This window comes from Spermophilus citellus (genome assembly GCF_964194105.1).
Source record: "Spermophilus citellus genome assembly, chromosome: 14".
Classification (NCBI taxonomy): Eukaryota; Metazoa; Chordata; class Mammalia; order Rodentia; family Sciuridae; genus Spermophilus; species Spermophilus citellus.
The window spans coordinates 20,647,736-20,664,653 of NC_138194.1; the positions used below are offsets into that span (position 1 = coordinate 20,647,736).

Here is a 16,918-nt window from a genome sequence, read left to right on the forward strand (position 1 = left end):
ACCACCTACCAGGGGAGTTGCTACCTGAGGGCAAACAAATTCGCTGGGGGTCCTCAGCCCCAAACCCTACAAACTTAGGGCCTGAGGGAGGCAAACAGAAAGGGTGTGCCCAGACATCCATGAAAACAGGGCTCCCAGGAGCAGCAGACCCGACGTGTAGACAGTAATGCGATAAGAACCACAGGCGAGTGGGGCCCGGATTGAGGAACCACAAGAAAAGGACCCAGGCATTCAGGACTGGAGACCCGCACAGTCTGGGAAGAAGAGCTGAGGCACAGTGATTGGCTCCCACCTATCAAGAGGAGAAGCCTGGCCCAGTGGGCATAGCTCCACCCACTGGAAGAGAACTCAATCGAGCTTTATGACTGCATTTATTATTAGTAATTTTTTTTTTATTTTTTTAAAGATTATTATTAGTATTTTTTTTTTATTCTCACTTTTTGTAGTTGACGTTGTTGTGTTCTTTAACTTTCTTACTAATGGTTTCAATTTTTTTTTGTTAATTTTTCTTATTCTATTATTATTACTATTATTTTTTAAACTTCAAGTTCCATTTTTTATTACCATTATATTTTTTTTTTGTTTGTTTTAAATTTCTATTTTTTCATTTTTTCTCTCTTTCTTCTCACTTTTTTTTTCTTTTGTCTTTTCATTTCTTTTCAACTTTCTTATTCCCCCTCTCTTGAACTCCACCTGCCTACACTTGCTCTCTTTAGTGACTTCTTCCCTTCCCTTCTAATACCTCTCCTCCCAAGCATCAAATAAACTTATAAGAGTAAACAGTAACTCAACAGTCAAACAGAACAAGAAGTATCATGAGCATAAAAAAGCAAGGAAGAAAAGGAATACAAACAATGAAAGACAGCCTAAATATTCAGGAGGACCTGGAGCCATCAGAAAAATGGCCATATAAAGAACTCAAGGAACACCTTAGACAGATGGAAAGGAACCTTAAAGATCACATTGAAAATGAATTACAAAAACAGATAAAAGAGGAAGTTAAGCATCTTTATCAGGAGATAGAAATTATAAAAAAAAATCAAACAATAATTCTAGAAATGAAGGAAACGATAAACCAAATTAAAAACTCAATCGAGAGTATCACTAACAGAGTGGAGCAAGTAGAAGCCAGAACGTCAGATAATGAAGACAAAATATATCACCTTGAAAAGAGTCTAGCCAACTCAGATAGGCTGGTAAAAAACCACGAGAAAAACATCCAAGAGGTTTGGGATAACATAAAAAAACCAAACTTACGAGTCATCGGGATAGAGGAGGGCACAGAGATTCATGCCAAGGGAATGGGTAACTTACTGAAGGAAATAATTACAGAAAACTTTCCAGAAATAAAAAAGGATACAGATATACAAATTGTAGATGCATACAGGACACCGAGCACACAAAATCACAATAGACCAACGCCAAGACACATTGTTATGAAGCTATCCAATATACAGAACAAAGAGAAAATATTAAAAGCTACAAGAGAAAAGAGGCAGATTACATTTAGGGGTAATCCAATAAGGTTGACAACGGATTTTTCATCACAGACGCTGAAAGCGAGAAGATCCTGGAACAATGTATTTCAAACACTGAAAGACAATGGATGCCAACCAAGAATCCTGTATCCAGCAAAATTAAGCTTCAGATACGACAACGAAATAAAAATCTTCCATGATAAACAAAAGCTAAAAGAATTTGTAGCCAGAAAACCAGCATTGCAAAGCGTCTTGAGCAAAACTCTACATGAGGAAGAAATGGAAAACAATAACCAAAACCATCAGCGGGAAGTGCCTCAGTAAAGACAGAGGATGGGAGGAAAGCTAATCATGGAGAAACAAACTAAATTAAGGAAAAAAAAAGAGATAAATAATCAAACATGGCAGGAAGTACAAACCATATATCAATAGTAACTCTAAATGTTAATGGCTTAAACTCTCCAATAAAGCGACATAGGCTGGTAACATGGATTAAAAAAACAAATCCAACGATATGCTGCCTCCAGGAGACACATCTGACTGGAAAAGACATACACAGGCTCAAGGTAAAAGGTTGGGAAAAAATATACCAAGCACACGGTCCTCGTAAGCAAGCAGGCGTGGCCATTCTCATATCGAATAAAATCGACTTCAAGACTAAGTTAATCAAAAGGGATAAGGAAGGACATTATATACTGTTAAAAGGAACCATTCACCAACAAGACATAACAATTATCAATATTTATGCACCAAATAATGGTGCTGCGACGTTCATAAAACAAACTCTCCTCAAGTTCAAGAATCAAATAGACCACAACACAATAATCACGGGTGACTTCAACACACCTCTCTCACCATTGGACAGATCCTCCAAACAAAAGTTGAATAAAGAAACTATTGACCTCAATATCACAATCAATAACTTAGACTTAACTGACATATATAGAATATATCAACCATCATCAAGTGGATATACTTTTTTCTCAGCAGCACATGGAACCTTCTCAAAAATAGATCATATATTATGCCATAGGGCAACCCTCAGTAAATATAAAGGGGTTGAGATAATACCATGCACTTTATCAGATCATAATGGAATGAAACTGGAAATCAATGATAAGAGAAGGAAGGAAAAATCCTACATCACATGGACAATGAACAATACGTTACTAAATGATCAATGGGTTATAGAAGACATAAAGGAGGAAATAAAAAAATTCTTAGAGATAAATGAAAATACAGACACAACATATCGGAATCTATGGGACACAATGAAAGCAGTTTTAAGAGGGAAATTCATCGCCTGGAGATCATTCCTCAAAAAAAGGAAAAACCAACAAATAAATGAGCTCACACTTCATCTCAAAGCCCTAGAAAAGGAAGAGCAAAACAATAGCAAATGTAGCAGAAGGCAAGAACTAATTAAAATCAGAGCAGAAATCAATGAAATTGAAACAAAAGAAACTATTGAAAAAATTAACAAAACAAAAAGTTGGTTCTTTGAAAAAATAAATAAGATCGACAGACCCCTAGCCATACTAACGAAGAGAAGAAGAGAGAGAACTCAAATCACTAACATACGGGATGAAAAAGGCAATGTTACAACAGACGCTTCAGAAATACAGAAAACAATTAGAAATTATTTTGAAAACCTATATTCCAATAAAATAGAAGAAAATGAAGACATCGATAAATTCCTTAAGTCATATGATTTGCCCAGACTGAGTCAGGAGGAAACTCACAACCTAAACAGACCAATATCAATAGATGAAATAGAAGAAGCAATTAAAAAACTTCCAACCAAGAAAAGCCCAGGACCGGATGGGTATACAGCGGAGTTCTACAAAACCTTTAAAGAAGAATTAATACCAGTACTTTTCAAGTTATTTCAGGAAATAGAAAAGGAGGGAGCTCTTCCAAATTCATTCTATGAGGCCAACATCACCCTGATTCCGAAACCAGACAAAGACGCCTCAAAGAAAGAAAACTACAGACCAATATCTCTAATGAACCTAGATGCAAAAATCCTCAATAAAATTCTGGCGAATCGGATACAAAGGCATATCAAAAAAATTGTGCACCATGATCAAGTAGGATTCATCCCTGGGATGCAAGGATGGTTCAATATACGGAAATCAATAAATGTTATTCACCACATCAATAGGCTTAAAGAGAAGAACCATATGATCATCTCAATAGACGCAGAAAAAGCATTTGACAAAGTACAGCATCCCTTTATGTTCAAAACGTTAGAAAAAATAGGGATAACAGGAACTTACCTCGACATTGTAAAAGCTATCTATGCCAAGCCTCAGGCTAGCATCATTCTGAATGGAGAAAAATTGAAGGCATTCCCTCTAAAATCTGGAACACGACAGGGATGCCCCCTATCACCACTTCTATTCAATATAGTTCTGGAAACACTGGCCAGAGCAATTAGACAAACGAAAGAAATTAAAGGCATAAAAATAGGAAAAGAAGAACTTAAATTATCACTATTTGCGGATGACATGATTCTATACCTAGAAGACCCAAAAGGGTCTACAAGAAAACTACTAGAACTAATAAATGAATTCAGTAATGTGGCAGGATATAAAATCAACACACATAAATCAAAGGCATTTCTGTATATCAGCGACAAAACTTCTGAAATGGAAATGAGGAAAAACACTCCATTCACAATATCCTCAAAAAAAATAAAGTACTTGGGAATCAACCTAACAAAAGAGGTGAAGGATCTATACAATGAAAACTACAGAACCCTAAAGAAAGAAATAGAAGAGGATCTTAGAAGATGGAAAAATATACCCTGTTCATGGTTAGGCAGAATTAACATCATCAAAATGGCGATATTACCAAAAGTTCTCTATAGGTTCAATGCAATGCCAATCAAAATCCCAATGGCATTTCCTGTAGAAATAGATAAAGCAATCATGAAATTCATATGGAAAAACAAAAGACCCAGAATAGCAAAAACAATTCTAAGCAGGAAGTGTGAATCAGGTGGTATAGCGATACCAGACTTCAAACTATACTACAGAGCAATAGTAATAAAAACAGCATGGTACTGGTACCAGAACAGGCGGGTGGACCAATGGTACAGGATAGAGGACACAGAGACTAATCCACAAAGCTACAACTATCTTATATTTGATAAAGGAGCTAAAAACATGCAATGGAGAAAGGATAGCATCTTCAACAAATGGTTTTGGGAAAACTGGAAATCCATATGCAACAAAATGAAACTAAATCCCCTCCTCTCGCCACGCACAAAAGTCAACTCAAAATGGATAAAGGAGCTAGATATCAAACCAGAGACTCTACGTCTGATAGAAGAAAAAGTTGGTTCCGATCTACAGATTGTGGGGACAGGCTCCAAATTCCTTAATAGGACACCCATAGCACAAGAGTTAATAAGAAGAATCAACAAATGGGACTTTCTTAAACTGAAAAGTTTTTTCTCAGCAAGAGAAACAATAAGAGAGGTAAATAGGGAGCCTACATCCTGGGAACAAATTTTTACTCCTCACACTTCAGATAGAGCCCTAATATCCAGAGTATACAAAGAACTCAAAAAACTAGACAATAAGAAAACAAACAACCCAATCAACAAATGGGCCAAGGACCTGAACAGACACTTCTCAGAGGAGGACATACAATCAATCAACAAGTACATGAAAAAATGCTCACCATCTCTAGCAGTCAAGGAAATGCAAATCAAAACCACCCTAAGATACCACCTCACCCCAGTAAGATTGGCAGCCATGATGAAGTCAAACAACAACAAGTGCTGGCGAGGATGTGGGGAAAAGGGTACTCTTGTACACTGCTGGTGGGACTGCAAACGGGTGCGGCCAATTTGGAAAGCAGTATGGAGATTCCTGGGAAAGCTGGGAATGGAACCACCATTTGACCCAGCTATTGCCCTACTCGGACTATTTCCTGAAGACCTTAAAAGAGCACACTACAGGGATACTGCCACATCGATGTTCATAGCAGCACAATTCACAATAGCTAGACTGTGGAATCAACCCAGATGCCCTTCAATAGATAAATGGATAAAAAAAATGTGGCATTTATATACCATGGAATATTACGCAGCACTAAAAAATGACAAAATCACGGAATTTGCAGGGAAATGGATGGCACTAGAGCAGATTATGCTTAGTGAAGCTAGCCAATTCCTAAAAAACAAATACCAAATGTCTTCTTTGATATAATGAGAGCAACTAAGAGCAGAACAGTGAGGCTGAGCAGGAAGAAAAGACTAGCATTAAACAGAGACATGAGGCGGGAGGGAAAGGGAGGAAAAAAAAAAGGGAAATCACATGGAAATGGAGGGAGACCCTCATTGTAATACAAAATTATATATAAGAGTTTACGAGGGGAATGGGATAACAAACATGGAGGGAAATGAATTTCAATAGATGGGGTAGAGAGAGAAGATGGGAGGGAAGGGGAGGGGGGATTTTAGAGGATAGTAAAGGTAGCAGAATACAACAGTCACTAATATGGCAGTATGTAAAAATGTGATGTGTAGCCGATGTGATTCTGCAATCTGTATTTGGGGTAAAAATGGGAGTTCATAACCCAATTGATTCTAATCTATGAAATATGATGTGTCATGAGTTTTGTAATGTTGTGAACATCCAATAAAAAAAAAAAAATAAAAAAATAAAATGTAAAATGGGTAGAAAAAAAAAAAGATATCTCTTAAAGTCTTTTACCAATACTTAATGTGATGGGTTTTTCTATAATTGAATTGTAAGTGATTTTTTTCTTTTTAAAATAAATCCTGAACACACACAAAAAAAAAAAAGAAAATAGCCCTGAATTCCTTTCTGTGTTGTGAAGTTTCAGCTAAGGATTTCCCAATTATATAGTTATACATTTCTAGGTGACCCATCTTTTTCTCTTGGATGCTCTCAATATTCTGAGTTTTAAAACTTGGACTAAAACCTGTAACTTGGAGATAATTGAGCTACTTGGATGTTTTATTTTTCCTAATTTATGAAATGTTTTTATTAGTACTGGAAAGAGAACTTAAGGGCACTTTACCGCTTTGAATTTTTTGCTTTGGCTGGCTTTGAAATTTTGATCTTCTGGCTCAACCTCCTATGTTGCTGTATACAACAACCCCTGACTCTCCCCAACATTTTCTAAAGAAAGTCTTTAAACACACATTTTCTTCTTATTACTATTAACAATTCTTGACTAAATTTCATTCTATTTTTTGTGTTGGTTTAATTCAGTAAAACCCTTTTAAATGATAGTTTACTATTCCTATTGAGTAATTCATAACTCTTCTTACACTTGATTTAGCCATGTTTTATTTCTGTTGGTAAGCAGGAACCCCTTTTTGAACAGTCCCCAAATATTTGCATGTTTCAAATTTTTCTTTTTTAATGAAACAGAAGAAAGTTGGTATATTTTTAAAATATAGTGTGAAGGAGAAAAGGCTTTGTGTAACACAATCGATTTTCCTCTTCTATATTACTCTCCATAGTAAGGTACTCATCTTGGATACTGTGAACACTAAGATGATTTGGAAAGTTCTCAAGGTAATTTTCTGTGTACATTTTTATTTGATTTACATATTTCTGCAGTAACAATGGCCTTAGATTTAATACCCTACTCCCCTGATGATGTTCCTTTATTGCTGTAATTTCCTATGATTGCAAAATATACTCTGCCCAGTACAGTAAGTAAACATGATCATTATTTTTATTTCAGTCATGACTTATCATCCTCAAGAAATTTTACCAGAGCAAGGAATAAAAGGGAGAGAGAGAAGATATAGAAAGTATCATCTTGACCATTTACAACTAAGAAAACAATGGGAAAATATAGGTAAGTAAAGTTCAAAAATCATATTTTAATGGACAAAACCAATTAGTAGTCCCTAATTATGATAAAAATTCTATGATCAAAAGACACCAGGAACAATTAATATCTGAAAAAATTCAATTTATTCCACTTATTTTGAGGAGCTGTATATGTCTTTAAGAATATATCCACAGCCATTTTAAAGACTATATTTCCTCTGAAAGGAAATGTGGAAAATTTGAAAACAAATATGGTCCATGCATCAGTTTTTAACTTGGCCAATTATAAATGTAGCACTGAGTTAAATTTCCAGTCAAACATTTGCACAGAAAAGATATTTAAGACAAATTTCTAAAAGTGATACTTTTGAGAGTTTCTTTACAAAATGTCCATTTTTCTGCAACAAAACAGTAATTTCTCCTTTTGCCCAAGTAGACAATATTAAGAATTGTAGAAAGGTTTCTACTTCCCAACTATTGCTCAATGACAATTCTGATACAGATTTCCGGAAAGTGCACTATATAGATAATTCTATAAAGTAACACCATTAGCCATGTCTCTACCCTGAGTAATTACCAGGATATTTACATTGGTGATAAAATTATGAATATAGAGAAACTCCTAGTCATTTTATAAAAAAAAAAAATTACCAAAATGAAAAATGTGGGAAAGTCTTGCTTCAGTGCTCAGAAGCTATTACTCATCCAAATATTCATAGTCAAGAGAAAACTTGCAAGTGGAAGGGCTCTCAATCACAGTGCAGAGTTTGCTCAATTCAAGAGAATTTATAGAGAAAGAGAGCCCTATAAGATTAGAAAATGTTGAGCAAGCTGATATATTCTTTAAACATAGTAAATACTATGACAGTGATAAACTCTACAAATTTAAAAGAAATCAGAAAAACGTTTAGTGAAAGGTTACAACTTGTTAAGCATCAGGGGATTTATACTGAAGAAAAGACCTTTAAGTGTAAAAAGTGTAGCAAAGCCTTAAAAGATTGTTCAACTCTTACTCAACACCAAAAACTTTATTCTGCAGAGAAGACCTACCAATGTGAAGAATTCAACACACTCAAAAACTTTACTCAACATCACAGTGTTCATACAGGAGATATTCCATGCAAAGAATGTGACAAAAGTTCTAATAAAAGCTCCAATCTTATTTGTCACCAGTGGACACACACTGGAGAGATGTCCCACACATGTAAACAAATTTGCGAAGCTTTTAGTCAAAAACCAAGCCTTAAAAATCACCAGAGAATTCATACTGGAGAGAAGCCCTACAAATTAAAGTGTGTGGCAAAAGTTTTAACACAAACTCACAGCTTGATAGACACAACAGGATTCATACTGGAGAGAAGCCCTACAAATGTAAAGAATGTGGCAATCTTTTAATAGCACCTTACACCGTAATTATCACAAAAGGATTCATACTGGAAAGAAGCTGCACAAAGGTGAAAAATGTGGCAAAGCTTTTAATAGAATCTCACATCTTGGTTGCCACAAGAGGATTCATACTGGAGAGAAGCCCTACAAGTGTGAAGAATGTGTCAAAACTTTTAGGCAAAGATTGTCACTTACTCAGCACCAGAGAATCCACACTGGAGAAAAGCCCCACAAATGTAAAGAATGTGTAAAAGCTTTTAATAGCATCTCACATCTTAATTGTCACAAAAGGATTCATACTGGAGAGAATCCCTACAATGTAGAGAATGCAGCAAAGTTTTTAAACTGTCTCACAGCTTAGTTGCCACAAGAGGATATACTGGTGAGAAGCCCTAAAAATGTGAAGGATTTGGCAGGGATTTTAATAAAAAATCATCACTTACTCAACACTAGAAAACCCATCCTAGAAAGAAGTCCTATAAATGTGAAGAATGGCAAAGTTTTTAAAATTGAAGATCACATATTAGTAAACATTATAGACTTTATACTGGAGAGAAGTTTTAAAATGAAAACATTGCACCAGTGTCTTTAAGGATGAATCAACCCTATTTCACAGTAGTTCAACACTATTTCACACCAGAGATATGATAGCACAGAAATTATACGAGTGTAAAATAGGTGAAAGAGTCTCCAACAGTTTTTCACACCCTAAGCAGCACCTCAGAATTAATTCAAGTGAGAGGACATGTGGAAAAATTTTTGCAAAGCTTTTGGACATTGATCAAACATTTTTGAAACACTGGAGGATTGATAGCATATAGAAACCCAAAGAATGTGTCCAAGACTGTATTCAAATTTCAGGCATTTTTAAATTTCTGCCCTTATATCTGTAGCAAATGTGGAGTAGCATTTGTCCAAAGTATGTACCTTTTTTAACAACAAACTATTTACAAAAACACCTTAAGAAATAAGAAATTTACTAAAAATTTTTATATCTATAGCCTATCCCTAGAAGTATTCAGGACCTAGGAGGGGAAAAAATCATTTAAATGTAGAAAATAGGTAATTGCTTTTGACATTCACTGAAAATTTTCTTAACATCTTTATCTGATATTGTAGAAATAAGGAAATAAAAATATAGAATAGTGCATCCCTAAAAGGGTATAATTTTACTATAAATCAACAATTACTAAATATTCTCATTTTTCACAACTGGAGAAAACATAAGTCTCATAGTTTATTATTACAGAAGTCTCTGTAAGGTTTATATGAAATTTTAAATTTTTGGTTTTTATTTTTGTACTTAAGTGTCCCTAAGTTTATCAGTAAACTGCATCCCCAGATTTTTTTTTTTTTATCTTTATTTAGAGATAGGGTTTGGCAAGTTGTTTAGGGCTTCATGAAGTTATGGAGCCTGGCTTTGAACTTGAAAAGCTTCTCACATCCCAAGGATCACAGGCATGGACCACCATGCCCATTTTACAGGGCATTTTTATTTATATTGCATTAGGGATGCAATTTGTTACTAAATAAAGTGTGAATTTCTTAATGTTAACCTTGTCATGCATTTAATGATGTTATTAGGTCACACATCTTCCACTATTCACTTTGATAATGGATCGATGCAATAGTAAAACATTCTATTGGGTAAATAATGCTATAACGTCTCCATTAATTATTTCATATGTTTTTTCAAGTTTTATTTGGTGAATATAATTTACGTAAATTATATACTCTTTTATTTGTAATTATACAAAAATTAAGTTACAAGAAGGACCTAGGAATACTAAAATAATGTCCAGATATCCCTAGATTGAATTACAACTTTAAAATTTCACCTGATAGAGTTGCAGTACACCCTAAGGGATCTACAACTCTGGAGAGTTATATAAGCTCCCAATCAGGGAGATGAGAAAGACCCAAAAGCCTAGGAGCCAACATGCATATTCAGGTAAAAAAGCAGGGTTGCTGAAGGGGGAAATATTCTCAGTGTTTTCTTGGGAAACCACATGGTCCACAGGCCCATCATAACGCTTGGACTGAAGAAACCATGCATTTCCTCATGAATTCCATGGCGTTCATCACTGAGGCGACTAGACTGACCTCAAGTGTAGAAAAAACATTCCAATATAGGACCACCTATTTAGTCTTGTATACCCAGTAGAAAAGTGTAACCAGAAACATGAAAAATGATGACTGTAAAAAGAAAAAAGACGTACTATAGGAGCATTTATGCCCCCACATTTTTTTATTTCATTATATATTTTTATTGTGTAGACCTTTTTTGTTCTACTTAATAACTTACAATATCATGTTTGTTATACTTATTGGATTAGATGATAGATAGCATGTGTCATGGTTTCCCAGACCCCTCAGCAACCCAGTAATTATAAGATACTATAAACTGACCCTGTCCCTGCTCAGATATTACAGCTCCAGGAGCCCATGACACCACAGAGAGAGAAACACAATTTTGATTGAAATAAACCCCTAGAATCTCATCTACAATTCCTGTTCAAAAAGTAAAAACACAATATTCTCGTCATATGTGAGCCCTTTGGGTCAAGAAAACACCACCCACAAACATCTGATTTAACTTTATTTGGGAAAATAAATATTGAAATGATAAGTTCTAGGAGAATAATATTCACACCATTCTTTATTCCAAAGGGTAAATCTCTAGGTTTCATGCTTATCTCCACTCAATGTTATTTTACACAGAAAACTGGCGTCTTTTTACATATGAGAGTTTTAACTATTTATAAGAGGGAAGATTCAGTACCAGAGATCTAAAAAAAAATACTAAAGATCTTCCCTTTCTGCCACAGTCTTGGCTGGGCACAGAATCACGAGCCACCACACAGCTTTGTAGATTCAAACAGCAAATCTTTATTCCCAAACTCACACCGGCCTCCACACACATTCTGGGGCAATCCCAGTTCTTCTGCTGCCACCCAATTCACCTACTCCATGAGGCTTTCTTCCCAAAATGCTCTCTGAATCTCATGAGAACTCAACGGGAGCTCAGGCAGCAGGAACGCCCTAATCCTGGCAGCAATAATCCTCAACATGAACTTCCCTAAAACCCAAGGTCTTAAACTGGGAACGCCCTAAATCCAAGGACCGGGATACTATACTTCCTCAAACTGCAAGATACACCCTAATCCTGGATCCACCCTGGTCATTGAGCAGGGTCACCTACTCAAACACACATGCAAGGTCACAGCAAATTTAACATGGGGTACGCTGGCAAGGAAATCGATGTGTCATACCTACTTGGTAATGGCCCTCAGCACCTTTCCATGTGCCTGCATGGTGTCTGCATATCCTTGATGAAACAGCTAAAGAATGCTGATTTCTCGATGCATCTGGCTTGGTTGCTCACTCATTGGAACCCCAATTTATTTAGTCATCTCAAGGCTATCCCTCCCTCCTCTGGGATATGACCTGTTCTTGACATAGTGTTCTTCATGGAATAACTAAGTCATACAGCTGTTAGAATGAAGCTTTCTTTGCTCTAATTTGTATTTATTCAGCCACAGTTTAAATACAAGTTATAACAAGACTTCAGACTCTCACCTGTGGAGTGGATGCTCTGCCCAGCACTTTGCAGTCAGGACCCTGAGAAGCTGTTTGGGACTCCCCAGTACTTAAGTTCAGTGTTGGGGTTTTCATAGTCTGGCAATACATTTGCCAGTGTCTGTTATTTTGCTTTCTCTCTTGCTTTCATAGTATTACTCAAAGAAACACTGTCTTATGTGAAGGGAGTGTCTTCCTTATCTATTGGTGGCACCTTGGTGATCATTGGGCCATGCCATGGAGTAAGGCACAAAACTTTAATGTGGCTGGTCCAGGATGGGGACTGCCTGAGGGGATGCTTTTCCTCTGCCCTTGATGTCTTGCCTAACTGTGCATATGCTGAAATACTTGTTCAATGACTTGCACTCTTTTCCTATTTTATGTTTCCCTCTCATGTGGCTTTGGAGGTCTCACACGTTGGCCATTATTGTGACTTTCTTCTTCAGTTTTCCAACCTCCCTCAGCCCATCCATGTGGGATTTCTGCCTGTGGATATTACAGTTTTCATTTTATATATTTCCATTTAGTCCACATTTCCAATTACCTCTAGAAAGAACAAGTGCTTCATTCATTATCATGCCTGTACTAACCCTCCACATGTTGATAACAGTGGTGATCAAGAACTATTTTCTGATTTCTACAAGTAGAACATGTGTGAGTCCACTTGAAATGACTGTCTTTTCTTTTGACAACAGATAACGGGGCTCCATTTTCATATAGGGCTTTAGTGCTTTTATATATTCATATATAGTACCCAGGAAACTGAGCCTACTTTTACATGGTTTCTCTCAGAGAAGGTGGAGTTGATCATGTAGGTTCCTTAGAGTGGACTCCAGCTCAGACGCTGCCTTGGCTCTGACTAGACTCCATCTGCCTGTGTCTACAACATGTGACCTACAGCTCTTCCTCTACTTTTTTATTTTCCATTTTATATTAGTTTAATTTTAGTATTTCACTCAAGGCTTGAGCCACAGAACTGTCACTTTGGAAAGGATGACATACAGAACCATCACTACCCCCAAAAAGGGGTGCTCCTTGTGCAAACTAGGGAAGAGGGGCCCATCCTACACTGTAGGCAGAGAGCCTTCAGGGCAACAGGGAATCTATGGGGGTGCAAGGAGTCCCTAACACCAAAGTAGAGGCATTATAAATTGTGGGACAGGTTTGGACTAATTTGATCTTAGGTCCAGAATTAGAGTAATATAAGTTTCCTTATCAACATGATGAGAAAATGATCTCAATCAAGACCCCTTTCCAGATGTGTCCAGGAAACTCAGAGTTTGGAGCCCAGCTGTCTCAGGACTGCTCTTATCCATCACAGAAGTAAAATTAAGAGACAAATGACATGTCCCCATGGGGAAGCCACAGTTCTTGCCTTCTTGGGACCTTATTGCCTTTCTACAGACATTAAAATTACAATCCTGCAGAGATAGGACTTAAAAAAATCCTTTCCATAAAGCCTACAAGTGTTTGTTCTCTGCTCAGCTGTACAGAGTACTCCCCAGCTTATTCACCTGAATAAGTACCTCTGTGTCCTCAGATGCAGAGTTAGTGTGGGATTTAAAAAAGGCATGGGAGGAGGAAACGTGGTCTAGTGATATTTCCCAGTAGCTTCAGGGAAGACATTCACTCCAACAGTCCTAATGAGCCCAGAGGACGGTGTGTTCTGTGTGGTGCAATGAGGATATTGACTAAGGGTGTTTGCTTCTTGAGATACTGCTAAAATGAGTCATTTTTTATAGGGAATGTCAGTTTTACTTTTCCATTTTTTAAATTTAGTAACTTCATGGTACACAACTTACATAGGCATATGATGTAGAGATTTTAAACACTACTAATTTGTATACTTATTACCAGGGAATTAATGTTTTAATATTTTTATTATTGATAATCTTGCCTTGGCCATTTCATAGAACAATTATTGTTGTTTGAGTAATTGTAGATTTTGAAACCTTTAGAAGGAAATGAGGTTCTATATTCAAAACCTCATGTCCCCTTATTACTGACTAAGGTAAAATACCTGAGCATGGTTAAAAACTTTCTTTCAGTTAGTAAATGCCATATAAGGGGCCATGAGGAGAAGGAAGTACATTAAATATTTTTAAAAAACAAATTAATGTGCTGGTAATTTCCAATTCATGGTTGCAAATTATAGGCTTGTGAATACAACTCATAAGAATTTGGAAAAATATTTTTATCTATTAGTCCTTTCTGTTTTAATCACTAAAGAAATACCTTTTGCAAAATTTAACAAAGGAAATGTGTAAGAGGAACATTCAAGACAGTTGAAACCCATCCTGCCCTGGTCTCTTTTAGATTTTTTTTTCCAAAATTCATTTTTTTGTGTCATTAGGGTCACATTTATCTTTGAATTCTATTTCCCTTTTTTGTCACTAAGACACAAAGAACAAGATAAAGAAGAATGTGACTCTTCCATCACACCAACACTCAGGGAAACAGACCCTCCTGCAGGACCATGTGGGTTTCCCAGTAATGAGAGCTTGGGGTCTCAGAGAAGTACATGGGCATTCTTGTCCCATGAGGAGGTCCACATAACAGGGTAGAGGAGAGTGTGGCTGTGGAGTCTCTAATCAAGACCTCCAGAGACCAAGCAGGAAGCAGGTCTGATTTTATTGTGCAGTTACCATGTATATGTACTCAGGCAGTACCTAAGCAAAATATAGACAGCCACCAATGCAATGTCTGCTAACTGTCCTTGCAGTGAACAATCAAAGAGTGGGACTGCAACAGGCAGCCTCATGCCCAGAGCTGTGCCAATGGGGTAAGCAGTTTGCCACTCACACGCCTAGCATGGGGAGTGGCCTGCCATGCAGACACCCTTAAAGTATGCCCTGTATGCAGTACTCCATGCACTTGTCCCCACAGAGAAGAACCTCTGGGGCTTTTTTTCTTTACTTGACTTTAAAGAACAATTTCTCTTCTAGTGGATTTTCTCAGGAGAAATTTAGAATAATAGAAATATACATATCATAGATATAAGTGTGAACCCTAAGCTATATTTTAAAACCCTGACAATTTACAAAAGCAGCCCATGATTCTCACCTCTACTTCTCACAAAGAGCTGCCATTCATTCGGTCAAGTCTTGTGCAGGGTTGGCTCATCATGCTACTGGAGGGTGTTTTGAAGCAGAGGTGCTGGGTGATGGTGTTGCCATTTCTAAGGTGGCAGTCATTTCTTCCTAGTGCTCTTCATAGATTCCAAGCACCCAAAGAGCCACAGGTAAGAGGTTTATGCCTAGGCTGACATCATTACCAAGCCCACTTGCTTGAAGCAAGACCAGTCTCAATTGTCGATCTCCCTTTTGTCTGTTTTTACATTACTGAATACCAAGGAGACATGGGGAGGGTTTGCAGTAGTGGTGAAGCTAAGCTCTATGATGAGGACAACCCCACGTTGTAAGTCTGCACATGAGTTGCTAAGGGGTGAGGAAATAGGATCTGTCACCCCTATGAGCAGAATGATGCTCACACTGCATATGGGAGAAGAGATGTTTCTTCCTCTCACTTTCACCCTGGAATGTGCCCACCCAGAGGGTCCAAATAACCCTAACTTGCAGCGGGGTATCCTTCTCCTGTAATTCTCTCTACTTCTGTCCTGACCACCAGCTCGTGTTTACTGCCTCAGGAGTCCTCAATAGATTATTGCAACACAGATGGTGGTGCATGTATCACACAGCCACCCTGACTTTAGTGACAGCACCATATCTAACATGACTCCTTCCTGGATCCAGATACTAGAGGGAGTTTTTACTATCAGCTCTAACAAACAAAACTTCTTATTTTTTTTTTGAAAATGTCTTTTTCATGTGTGATCTGTTTTTTCTCATCTCCTCACTTGGCCTTTCCTTCCTCTTACCATATGTGAATTCTTCAAATGTAACCTATTTCAGAAATCTGTGTTCGATTCCCTGTGATTTACACATCCTTCCACAAAGAATGCCCACTCTGGGAGGCAACTTGATTTCTCCAGTGCATAAAGGACATGAGTGCCTAGTACGATAGGGCATCCCTGGACCAAGCTGGAAGCATCACTCTGTAGACCCTTGTTTGAGGATTGTTTCTCAGATTACCTCCATGATGTCAGAGAGCTTGTGTTATGTCTCATGATCTCCTGGACTATGTTGTGCCAGGCATAATGTGCACAGCTGGGAAGGTACATAGCTCAGGATTTCAGTCATCTATGAATCATTCCCTTTCCCCATGATGCTTCTTAAAAACAATGGAACCTCAGCATGGACATTACTATAGATAGTTCTTCACAACACTACCATGATATATTTACACAATTTTAATCATACTTGATGCACATCATTTAGTGACAATTGTGGTTCAGAACTGGAGCTAGCAGAATGACCAGACTGGGCTTTCTCCTGGCACTACCTGTATGAAGATTAGTTCTTATTATTACCATGATATATGTACACAATTTTAATCATATATACTTGATGCACATTATTTAGTGATATGATTGTAGTTCAAAACTGGAGATTGGTCATTCTGCAGACTGCTTTCTCCTGACACTACCTGTACGAAGATCAATTCTCCTTATGATTGCATGAAATTGTGTCTCTTTCTTTGAAGCATACTATCAGGAAAGGGTCTAAATTTTTCCTGATACTGTTATCGAAA

At 37.1% G+C, this 16,918-nt stretch overlaps 1 protein-coding gene across 1 annotated transcript in view; it reads left to right on the forward strand.

The window, feature by feature from the left end:
* LOC308633321 (uncharacterized protein) overlaps positions 1-10,184 on the forward strand; it is a 106,261-nt gene extending 96,077 nt beyond the window's left edge. Inside the window, exons 8-9 of the mRNA XM_081265921.1 lie at positions 7,212-7,328; positions 8,343-10,184. Of these exons, the coding sequence (XP_081122047.1) occupies positions 7,212-7,328; positions 8,343-8,698 (473 nt within the window). The 3' untranslated portion in view covers positions 8,699-10,184. The remainder of the gene's footprint in view (positions 1-7,211; positions 7,329-8,342) is intronic.
* Positions 10,185-16,918: the final 6,734 nt, after the last annotated feature.